At 30.1% G+C, this 13,167-nt stretch overlaps 1 protein-coding gene across 2 annotated transcripts in view; it reads right to left on the bottom strand.

Annotated features, from left to right (window-relative positions):
- Positions 1–13,167, bottom strand: part of LOC119600880 (xaa-Pro aminopeptidase ApepP) — a 124,010-nt gene that overhangs the window by 19,153 nt on the left and 91,690 nt on the right. For both annotated transcript variants that reach the window (XM_037951446.1, XM_037951448.1), the window contains one exon: positions 6,177–6,352. In XM_037951446.1, the coding sequence (XP_037807374.1) occupies positions 6,177–6,352 (176 nt within the window). The remainder of the gene's footprint in view (positions 1–6,176; positions 6,353–13,167) is intronic.

The following is a 13,167-nucleotide window of genomic DNA, read 5'->3' as shown; positions in this document are numbered from 1 at the left end:
TATGTGTATGAAAAAGAGACAAAATTCCTACTTTTGGGAGTAAATACTAATCATTGTCTATACACTGAAAAAATCCATGGTTTTAAGTGGTTTCATAATATTATACTTAAGTATTCTCCCGTCAGAAGAAACTAAAACATCTGCTTTATGTCCATAGATCAATTTCTGAAATTTTTCAACATTCAGAAATATAAAAATTTCCAAAATTATAATTCTAAAGCTATTTAGTTAGTGCTGAAGGTCTCCTTATGAAGAAACTCCTTACAATTTCTTTGTGACCTTATAATGCTATAAAAGAAATTTCCTTGAATTTGAACAATATTTATAAAAGGTACCAACACAGTACCAAAAATACTATCCATACCCTCTTTCTCCATTGAATTATTCAAATTTATGTATTTTGTTTAATATATTTTGTATCATTTCAGAAATCGAAGTTGTAGAACATTTATTAAGAAAATCACGTCAGAGAGGAACCTTTCCTTCTTTAATGATGTAAAAACATTTTTTAACGATTATGGAATAATATTAATAAAAAATATACATATATTTCTCAAATTTCATAAAAGTACAAAAATATAGCAAAGGAACACATAATTAGCCGTTTTTGCCCGTTTAGTTTGAATTTCTTTTTCCTGTTTTCCCTTAGGGGTGGACTTTCGAATACACATACATATCTCTGAAATTTAAAGAAAATCGTTCCAGCCGTTTAAGTGTAATTAAAAACATTATGTGCATGCTACAGGTCGCAATTTGCAAGATAATTTGATGAAATTTGGCACATACTCTACCAAAGAACAATTATTTCGCATAGCACCTATGCAATCGCACCCCTGAATATGGCTTTGAGCTCATAAATATGTTAAATGTTCTTGTTTCACACCAAAAATCGGCAAAACATAGTTTTATATAAGTTTTAATGACACTGCTGATTTTCGTAATGATCGGTCCTCATTTGATCACATCCCCCATATAAAGTCCCCTTCATAAAAGAACTTGATGGTTCAAGTTCACTTACAAACACTAATATTACGGCGATATTCTACATAAATACTTTAATGTAGACGTAAATACCTTTACCAAAATTTAGAAGGATAGGCCCATATTAACCACCTATCCCCATATAACCCTCTTTTAGAAAATATGCATTTATTGAGTCCATTTACGCAGCAAATACTGATTTCCCTTTCTTACCCCTAAGGGTGGGATTTCTAAATATATGTACATATGTCTTATAGGTTATAATATTTTGGCTTTAGAATAGAAAAAATCGTTCTTAAATCACAAAAGTACTATTTTGTCAGATTTTCGCCATTTGGCCTATTTTTTGGTCCCCTTCCGGTCCAATTTTCGCAACGGCACTTTGCTAATATATATTTCTAAAAAATTAAGTAGTTTAATCGAAAATGCTTTTGCTTAAGGATAGACAAAATCAGTATTTACTATCAAAAGTACTCATTTTGCCCGTTTTTCACCCATTTTGTCCCCTTTTTGCCCCTTCTTAGTCCAAGTTCTAAAAAAATATAGCCTATAACACTCTCCAAGTATAGATCTAACTATGTTCCAAATTTTCGGTCCAGTCGTTTAGGCGTAATTGACGAACAAACAAACGAACAGACTTACAAAGAGATTTATAATATAAATATGTTAGGATAATGCAAAATAAAAAAAATTTATTTACATAAATTGAAAAAAATGAATTTTTAATAAATATGGTAAAATTTACGAAATATTAATTTATGCAAACATTTTTGTTAATTTTAAAATTATTTTTCTAATATTAGTTAAAAATTATTCTCCACACAAATTTTTAATTTAAATTTAATTTTTTTTTATTAAAATAGTGCGACAATTATATTATACTTTTTCTTAAATTTTATAAAAATGTTGTAGTTTTATCTAATGATAATATACTTAATATCAGTATGTTTAATTTCGCTAAAATTTATGAAAAAATATTACGAAAGTTTTCGTACTTTCGTAAAAATAGAAAAGGGTTATTATTAAGTAATATTTCGTATTATACACGAAATTTTTGTAAATATTACGAAAATATAAGTTACGAAATTTTTTTCGTAAAGTTGAGCATGGATTATTTTCAGTGTGCTCAAGCAAAAACATTTCTGATTAAGCTTTCTGAAATTGTATTATGTAGCAAATTTCCGTTTCGAAATAGGAGAAAAGGCGAAAAAACAGGAAAAATTTGTACTTCTATGTTTTAGTCTGATTTTTTTCGTTCTTAAGTAAAAATATTTTAGACGATGAGTTTTTAGTTTCAGAGATAAGTGTATTCAAAAGTCCACCCCTAGAGGGAAAAACATATAAAAGAAATTCAAACTAAATGTGCAAAAACGGCTTATTATGCGTTCCTTTGCTGCATTTTTTGTAGTTTTATGAAATTTGAGAAATATATATTTTTTTATTAATATTTTTCCTTAATCGGTCAAAATATGTGTTTTTGAAAAATGTTTTTGCAAAACATCATTAAAGAGGGAAAGGATCCCCTCTGACGTGATTTTCTTAATAAATGTTCTACAACATCGATTTCTGAAATGATACAAAATATATTAAACAAAATACATAAATTTGAATAATTCAATGGAGAAAGAGGGTATGGGTAGTATTTTTGGTACTGTGTTGGTATCTTTTATAAATATTGTTCAAATTCAATGAAATTTATTTTATAGCTTTATAAGATCACAAAAAAAATTGCTAGGAGTTTCTTTATAAGGAGACCTTCAGCATTTTTTGAAACATGAATAAGTTAGGGAAAAATTAGCACTTTATGCTTTAAGTCAAGAATTATTCTTTCTCCTAAGTTAAATATGTATATTATAGTCTTACCTAACTAGATATTATTAGAATTATAATTTTGGAATCTTTTAGCTTTGTAAATTGGAAAAAAATTGTGAAGTAATCTCTTAGTGAGGAATAAAATGAGTAAACTTTTTTCATTTCGTAAATGCTATGTTATGTTATTTAAGTCAACGAAATTTTTATATTTCTAAATGTTGAAAAATTTCAGAAATTGTTCTATGGACATAAAGCACATTTTCTAGTTTACTCTAACGGGAGAATACTTAAGTATAATGTTATGAAACCACTTAAAACACCGGGCAACGCCGGGTACAAAAATCTAGTTTTTATATAAAAGTAATTAAAATTTTGTATGTACTTAATTTTGGTTAGGGTAGCGAAGCACCCTGGGCATTCTAGTTGTTTATATTCACAAACACTCAAATATTAGTGGATTTTACCCGCTGTCATATTGACTTTTCAAAATCGTCAAAATTATTTTTTTTCTATACATAATTAATATACATGTTTGATGGTGTTTTTACCAATTTGTATATTAAATATTTTAACTAACTAGCCATTTTTATCAGTTTCGATAGATTTTTATTGATATTATCTGTTTAATTTATCAAATATACTTCAAAATGCCTTATATGTAATGAGTTATTGTAAATTAATTTGATATGCTCTCTAGTAAATGTATATGAGATGACATTAAAATTAAATGGTTTATTTTTTCATAAGTATTTATGTATATGTAAACACAGAACATAGTTAGTTAGTTAGTTAGTTTGAAAGGAGGATGTATATACATCAAATTCGAAGAAATACACCTAGGCCTCTGTTGTGCGCTCCTTAACCAGTGCCTCAGGTGGGAATCGAACCCACCACCTCCGGTCTACCAGACTAGAACACTAACCACTAACCTACCGGAGGCCACAAACAAACACAGAACATACTCATGTCGAATTTTATCCGGATATAATCATTTAATAACGAATTAAGTGGTATTAAGTGATTTTCATAGTGTTTACAAAAAACCGACTTTTGGAAAAACCGGGTTTTCAGTTAACCGAAAATTGACAATTTCTAGAAAACCGGTTTGTCGGTTAACCGAGTATAAAGAAACCGGTTAACCGAAATGTTTGGAAATCTTTAAAATATTATAATATTTAGTTGAAAAATGTCATTTTGCGAAACATTATGAAACCACGCAGTAAACAAGTAAGTGCATCCTGCATTTTATCATCAAAGTTATTTATTCGACTTAAAAAAATTTCGTAGTGATTCATATTTAGACAAAACATATTTGTGTCGAATTTTATCACGATAACTTTATTTGGCAATGAAATATGTGCTTTTAAGTGATTTTCGGATGTTGGCATTATATGGGAGCTATGACCAATAATGGATCGATCCGTAAAAAATTTGGTACAATGATTTGTATGTACACAAAACTTTCAAGTCGAATTTTATCACAATAGCTTTATTTTTTTTTTATTTATCAATGAAATATGTGCGTTTAGCTGATTTTCGGAAGTAGTCCTTATATGGGAGCTATGACCAATTGTGGACCGACTGAGATCTACGTTGATAGTATGATTTCTGTTTATATTATATTTGCATGTATAAAATTTTGTGTTGATACCGATATATTTGAGGCAGTTATTAATGTTAAACTAATTTCCGGAAATATATACCTTTGTATGGGGGCTATGGGAAATATTGGATCGATTGTAAAGATTTTAAACATAATTGATCACTGCCCTGAAAAAATAATGTGTGACAAAATTCATCGAAATATCTTTGGTAGTTTCTGAGAAAACTTCTTAAAAATTATAAGAACGTAATATATAGCAATGAAATTTCACAGGTGATGGAGGACGGAATGGGGGCCAGTGGGTAGCCCTACAAAGTTGATCGCCTCGGGTATTAATTTTGTTTAAATCGCCAAAAAAAACCGTTTGTGATCTGAATGAGCAGAGATTTAAAATATAACTAATCCTTAAAAAGATCTACAAAAATACGATTACATGTCTCTTTAGCTTTAAGAGAAATTTAGATTTAACATTTTTAACATTTTTTCAAAGTATCTTCTAGATTTCTGACAAAATTTTAAATAAAACAAAAAAAAAACTCCTCAACAGTTATCTTGACCCTAAAAACTTAGACACATTCAAAGTTGTAACATGTAAAAAGTGCCGTATTTTTTAGGGTTTTCCCAAAAAAGCCCCTGTAATCTTTCTTTTATAGAAACAAATTTTATTGGGACTATATACTACAAATTTTATATGATCCGGAAAGAGAACTTAAGCGTGTAAATTTAGCTCATTAAAGCGGACACTGCTTCTTGTATATAGAAAAAGAGATAACTGGTAACGATGTTATTTGAGAAAGGCTTGGATCTATATATATCCAAAATTTTGTTCCGACATCATTATCCGTTAAAATTTTATATTTGTAATTTTAAAAAACATATCTATTATAGTTTAATCCCTCATTATTTTTATACCCACCATCAAAAAAGATGGGGGTATATTGTTTTTGTCATTCCGTTTGTAACACATCGAAATATTCGTTTAAGACCTATAAAAGTATATAGGAAATTTTCTTTTCAATTTAGATTTTGGGTTTCAAAAAAATTATGAACATTTTTTAATAGCACATCAACAATATTTTGTGTGGACATTGTCTAATATCTTAGAAGTGCAATTATCTTATCTTGAATAACTTTTAGCAAAGGCCGCCAAAGTTATTGCGGTTTGAACTTCCAAAATTACCTTTTTACCTGAAACTCGAAAATATTACCGTGGATATAACCCACAACGAATGACCCAACATACAAATTAATTTAACCCAAATATTTTATATAACGGATATTTTATTAGAACACCATTTACGAAAAAGTAAAAAATCATGGCGATTAAAAAAAAAAAAAAAATAACTCCCGCCCACAATTGCCTATAACTTAATTAACTCGAAAACACCTCAGCTTCAAACATGTGAAATTTCATTGCAAAATATCCAATAGTTTCAGAGATACCGAATTATTTCCAAAAATAAAAGTTTCTAAACCGCTGTGCATCAGCAAAAACACATAACACCATCCCCAATAGTGGTGTAGGGTACAAAAATAGTAAAATTTATAGTTAAAATCGTTAAATCGCCAAAAGATCATTTTTACCACTGAAAATCATCAAATCTGTCAACAGTGAATATGATAAAGAAAACTGATAGCAGATTCGCTATCAGCTACTGAAAATACGTACATATGTATATGAAGTTTAAAGTTTTTACAAAACCTTGATAATATTCATGTTTTAAATATGAAATAAGAAATAACAATTGTTGTAGCAATATACAATTAATTTTTTACAAACCTCTTTTTGAAGTAATAATTCCTTTTTGATCATTTTGGTTTGTTTTGGGCATAGTGTAATTGTTTTAAAAGTTAGTGCCCCACGACCATTAAAATCATATGTGGTATCAGCTGGAACTATTTGAACAAGATCTTCAATGCGAATGCCGAATACTCCATCTTTATAAAATCCAGGCTCTAAAAATATATATAGAGATGATTTGAATAATAACGTAATAGTTGTACTTTTTTTTTGTTTGAAATAAAGTTTTTATTTTTATACCCTTCACCTTCGTGAGAAGGGTATATATAAGTTTGTCATTCCGTTTGTAATTTCCAAAATATAATTTTCCGACCCTATAAAGTATATATATTCTGAATCCTTATAGCGGAGTCGATTAAGCCATGTCCGTCTGTCTGTCTTTCCGTCAGTCTGTTGAAATCGGTTTTCTGAAGAGCCCAGATATCTTCGGGATTCAAATCTTCAATAATTCTATCAAACATGCTTTCGAGAAGTTTCCTATTTAAAATCAGCATAACCAATTGGTGAAAAGTTACACTTATTTCAATAAAACACAGTCCGGCAGTTCTGGACCGATAGCGCTGAAAATTTGTGTCTGGCCTACTATCCAATAGTACTAACCTTGGTGCAAATTTCATCAAAATCGGAAGACATCGATTTTTAAAGTTGGATCACTTGACACGAAATGACCCATATTTATATTTCTTAAAAGTTTATTTTTATTGTCAAAAATCTATTATAAACAAAACTAAAACACAAAAACAGCACAATAATTAATATAGGCTTATTTGTTTATGAATATCACAATTTTATTAATGGTTTTTAAGGCTGAAGTATGATTTAGCTATTGTCTGCATTAAAAGCAAAATAGGATTTTTATACCCTACACCACTACAGTGGGAAGAAACGTGCGCTTCTTTTGATCCAAGGACAAATGCTATTGAAAATAGTTAATCGGTATATTATTTCACCCAGACCCCATACAACCGAACCTCACGATTTGACCTCATAATTATGTTAACTGATAAGTCTTAATAATTCTAGCGATTTTCGTTTTAATGTTTTTATACCCTACACCACTTTAGTGGGGAGGGTATATTGGGTTTGTGCTGATGTTTGTAACGCACAATAATATTGGTCCTATACCCACCTTAAAGTATACCAATCGGCTTAGAATCATTTTCTGAGCCGATTTAGCGATGTCCGTCCGTCTGTCCGTCCATGTAAACCTTGTAATCAAACTACAGGTCGCAATTTTTGAGATAATTCAATGAAATTTGGTACATGATCTCGACGCAAGGCTGAAGCAAGTATTTAAATCAACTGCACCATTTGGAGGAATTTCTCTGGTAGTGTTTGGGGATAAAGGTTTCAAAACATCCGAGGCACAAGGACTTCGGTATGACTTGAAATTAAAGACAACTGCAAAGTATATGGTTACACTAAATATTAACACTAACGATGGTTTAGCCAATGGAGCAACAGGGCAACTCATGCAAATTGACTTCGATAACAATCACAAACCATTTACATTTTGGATTAAATTTCCTGATACTTCCATTGGTGTTTTGGCTCGATTACAAAGGCGACATCCAAATGAAGCTTTATGGACACCTATAGAAATGTTAGTACGGTCCTTTCAATATAAACGGAATGAAAATGTGAACATTGACCGTAAACAGTTTCCAGTTGTACCAGCTGAAGGTATAACTATCCATAAAAGCCAAGGAGCAACATATGAAAGCGTAGCTGTTCATTTAAAATCAGGCAAGAAACGCTCTGCTTTATATGTTGCTTGTAGTCGAGCAACAAGTGCTTCGGGACTTTACTTAATTGGAAAGTTCCCAGTTAATTTACCTAAAGTGGCAAATAATGACTTAGTCCAGATTGAGATGAACAATCTTCAAAATAGTAAAAAATTAACAACAAATTTTGATTTTTTTATGGATAGGAGATTAAATATAACTTCCCAGCAAAAATTTTCATTACCTAGTAATCTAGAAAGTAATATTGGAATCACGTGGAAACTAATTACTTTTGGGGTGAATAACTAATTATTTTTGTTCGACGAGGTTCAAATAATATGTACCTACCTTAAACAAATTAATAAATGGTTACTAATTTGATTACAAAAACTTTGCGAAATAACTAGTTACAAATAAACCTACAAATATGTTATGTGATAGCTAGTTATTTTGGGCCGACTTTGTATGTAGAAAACAAAAAATAAAAAAAATTCCTCGGCCGGGATTTGAACTCAGGCATTCAGTTGTTCTCTATGTTTCCCACTCCAGCCGCTTACTTGATGCTCCATTAACATGTTGCTTTTTGTAATTTTGAGAACGGCTTTTTAAAAAAATATGTAAATGAATGTCATTTTGAAAAAAAAAAAAAAAATAAACAGTATCCAGCAGGGCTCGAACCACGAACCTTTTTGTTAAATGAACGTCCTAGACAATTGAGCTATAACAAATCCAAATTGTTTAGTTCTTTACCAGTAATAACCTATTCAGCTAAATGAAATAATGTGGATGATAATGAACACTCATTACCAAGTAATGTATGAAATAACTACTGGCTATTACCAACAATTTTAGATTTTTTGCTGGGTTATCATAATGTTCCAAGCTTGCATGCTCATATTGAAGATGTTCGTTGTGATAAGTTGATTTTGCAGTCGGATATCCTTGTTTTGTTGAGACTTGCGGTTGTATTCATAAAAAGTTGTTTTAGGTTTATTAAACATTATTAGGCAAAATCCACGAAAATGGTATTCATAAACGCCAGATAGCTTAAAATACTTTCAATAAACCAATGACAAATAGAAAAAATTTATTCTACGCTCGCCCCTACTTTAAGCCAACAATAAGTTGATTTTTTTACAAATTTTGTTTCTGATTAAGCTTTTTTCATTAATTTTAGGTTGAGGACGAAAACTAGTTATGTTTTGTTCTGAAATGAAATCTAAAAATTGTAATTTTAACGTTTACAAATTTGTAAATAAAATTCCAGATAAATTTTAAAAGTTTCTATTTTGGTGATAAAAACTAAAATCTAGGCATTATTGGATTAATAGATGAATAATTGACAATATTCCAGTTGGTCAATACTATTTTTGGCAATTTGGAAATGCCCGCCTGTCAATCAAATCATGGCCACAATCATTTTATTTGTCTTTTTTATGGTTTATTCGCTAAATATAAAGCCATGAAGTATTCTATCAATGCAAAATATCTTCTCCGGCAATAAAATGTAGTCTTTTATCAAAGAAATTTATCAGTATTTGCAAAAATTTATTAAAAATTGTTATAAAAATAACAAAATGTGTATAGTGATGTTTATTTTGTCACAAAATATTCGTTATTCGAATACTTTTAATTATAATTAAAAAAATATATGTTATATTCATTCATCTGAACTAAATATATATTTATTGTAGTCATGTATACATTTATTTTTCTTAAAAGTTCGTTTTTATTTTCAAAAATGTGTTATAACCAAAAATATAAAATTAAGAAAACCGAATCAACGAATATTTTATCCTAATTGTACGCAACACTAACACAGAAAATGACAGCCAAATTGTACAGTGATGCCAAGTTAAACAATAAACAGCACAATAGTTAATGTTGGTTTATTATTTGTTTATGAATACCACAATTTTATTAATGGCTTTTAAGTCTAAAGTGTACTTTAACTATTGTGTGATTTAAATCTAAAATAAGCATTTTTTATGAATACAACTGTTGGACTTTAAGTCATGAAAACTATGATATTCCTGGTTTTAGCATTTTACCTAGAATGCGATTAGATTCAAATGAAAACGCAAATAGACGATGCAAACGTGGAATTATCGTTTACGTGAAAAATTAACTTGCAAATTCTATACAATATTGCGATATTAAACAAGCTCACATTGCAAATAAAACATTTGAATTTATTATATTTAAGTACCAGGATATCATCATTATCGTTTTATATAGAAATAAAAACTACCCTGCTGGATCTGTAATTAGAGAGTTAAACGAGTTGTTTTCCCAAAGTAACAATTTTAATGACAAATCCATTATAATTGGAGATTTTAATATTTGCCGAAGAAATAGTTGCAGCGAGTTAGAAAGACAACTAAGGGATAAAGGTTTTAACTCTCTAAATTCGACGAGCACTACAAAAAGTGCAACCTGAATTTCGTCTTGGTCTTTTAAAAAAGTATAAAATTATTATTTTACAAGTAAGAACGCACAGTTGGACATCGCCGATCATATTATACCCTACACCATTATGTAAATATACTCATGTGTTTATTTTTTAAATAAAACACCATATCCTTTTAGCTCTGATACCGTTACTACTAAAACAACGCTATTGAAATAAACCAAAGCCAAGTCGTTACCGTTTTTTTAAGTTATTGTTTTCCAGTGTTAACCCATTATTATCTTTATAATACGTTTTCAAACACCAAAATGAGACAAAATGTACTTGCCGACTTGGACTGAAAAAAAAAAACGTTGGGGTACCTAAAGTTATATAAATGATATTTTCTTGAATTTAATCGTGGACAATCTAAACATGTGTATAAAATTCTGACACAACCTAAACGGTTGAAGCTTAAGAGCTGAAATTTTAAAAGTAGATTGGTCCTTTTGGTACTTTTTTCAAATTCGGCCCGTTTTGGTACTGTTTTTCACCCCATCTCTCTTTAAAAGCAGTCAAAATACAAACATGTGTTAGACTCCTTAACTTCCCTGCAAAAATTATTGGAGTACACCATCCATTTAAGTAATCCATAATCTTTATATGTATATTATTGGAGTACATGATCCGTTTATTATTCCTATGTAACGCAGGCATGAATCACGTTTCCTTTTTGAAAACAACATGGGACCATGTTGCAGATCATGTAACCCCAAGGGAGTAGTTTTGGAATTTCTCCGATGTAATGCATGGAAATAATATAAATACGAATTTAGTATTTTTTATTCGAACGTTTAAGGGGTGAAAATTTTACCTATTTTGGTACCTTTTTTAAACACTACATACATAACATTGTTTCCTATGTATTGACTTCGCATATGAAAATAAGCATGGAGTTAGTGAGAATCTATAAAAGATGAATTTTTGGTACTTTTTCATTCTTCAAAAGATACTTTCTGGGTTTTGTATAATATTAAATCTTGAAGCATGACATTGAATATATAGAGCACGGGATAAATGTGGACCTTTAAAATGTACATTTTGGAATTTTAGATTCTTAAAAAAGTGCTATGAATTTTCTACAATATTGAACCTGGAAACATAAAATTAAGAACCTACCCAGGAAAAACTTCGCTTACTAGGGGACTATGAACTACTTTTTTAATGACTTACTTTGTAGGTAAAATCTAAAAAAATCAAAACACACAAACACAAATTTGTTTCTTTTTTTATTACGCTTTAGCAAATGTCTATTTTTAGACAAACAGAAAAGAAAATAGTATTTATATGTGAAAACCATTATTTGACGCATAATAAGACAGCTAAGTGGTGGTGTAGAGAGTGTGTGGCAAACTGGCAGCCAGTTCCAAGTTAAAGCCCTGTCTGTGTCTTCTTTTTATTTTTTAATTTTTTTATAAATTGTTCTATAAATAACTCAACTTACAAAACAACTTATTATCAGCCGAAAAATAAAGGATTTCTTTTGGGACACCACGAACAAAAATAAGTACTCTTTGTAGTAGAAAAGGAAGTAGTCTTTCCTTCGAATTCTACTTACTTTTCTACATGCTTTGGGAGTTAAGTTTTTACTGGGTATAAAAGCGGTATTTTTTTGTTCTTCAAATAAAAAAATGTATGACACATAAATAAACATAAATCCCGACAATAAATTTTATAGGGATCGGCTCAATTTTGAAAATAAAATTTCCGTCTGAATATGGGGGGGTTATACTTTATGTTAAAAAAAATGCATTGTAGAAAAATTTAGGGCAATAGGACCTCGTTAACTGGTGATGTCACGGCTCTGAAGAGGAACATGAAAATTGGAATTATCGTTCCAAATAGGTTTTATAAAACTTAGAAATCGGTTAAAAATTGTAAATTATTACAAATTCCCAAGAGCATTTAGTGCCACCAAACAATTACATACATATACAAGTAAGAAATTATAGTCGGGCGTGGCCGACCATATGATACCCTACACCAGTTATGAATATTAAATGTGATTTATATTTCATAATAAAGCATTTATCTTCTTCTTCTCTTGATACCCTACACCAGTTATGAATATTAAATGTGATTTATTTTTCATAATAAAGCATTTATCTTCAATATTCCCTTGTTCCGATACATTTAAGCAATTTATGGATGAAAAACTAATTTTCTGAAAGAGGCTTTATATGGGGGCTAGGGGCAAATATGGACCAAGCCCGATAAAATTTTGTGAATATATTTATATTGACATAATATTTTATTGTGCTGAATTTCATCGCGATATTTGTGTTTATAAGCTAATTTGGGACATTCAAGTAATTTTCTGAAGGGGACTTTGTATGGGAGCTAGGGTCAAATGTGGCCCGATCTTTATGAAATTTGGCAGGGTCATCAAGACTTCTATAAAACTTAGTTGTGCCGTATTTTATCGATATATCTGTATATTTAACATAATTATGAGCTCAGAAGCCCTTTTCGGGGGGTTCTGTTCTATGGGGGCTAGGTGAAATAATGGACCGATCTTAACCATTTTCAATAGGCTTCGTCCTTAGGTCAAATAAAACGTGCGTGCCAAATTTCATCCAATTATCTTGAAAATTGCGACCTGTACCTTGCGCACAAGGTTTACATGGACAGCCAGCCAGACGGACGGACGGACGGACATAGCTTAATCGACTCAGAAAACGATTCTAAGCCGATTGGTATACTTTAAGGTGGGTCTAGGACGAATATTTTTGTATGTTACAAACATCAGCACAAATCCAATATACCCTCCCCACTAAAGTGGTGTAGGGTATAATAA

The sequence above is a fragment of the Lucilia sericata genome, unplaced genomic scaffold (genome assembly GCF_015586225.1).
Source record: "Lucilia sericata isolate MDLA Ls3-8-SP2 unplaced genomic scaffold, ASM1558622v1 Contig000125F_arrow, whole genome shotgun sequence".
In the NCBI taxonomy this organism is placed as follows: domain Eukaryota; kingdom Metazoa; phylum Arthropoda; class Insecta; order Diptera; family Calliphoridae; genus Lucilia; species Lucilia sericata.
The sequence above is the reverse complement of the archived record's forward strand: the minus strand, read 5'-3'. Positions and strand labels throughout refer to the sequence as shown.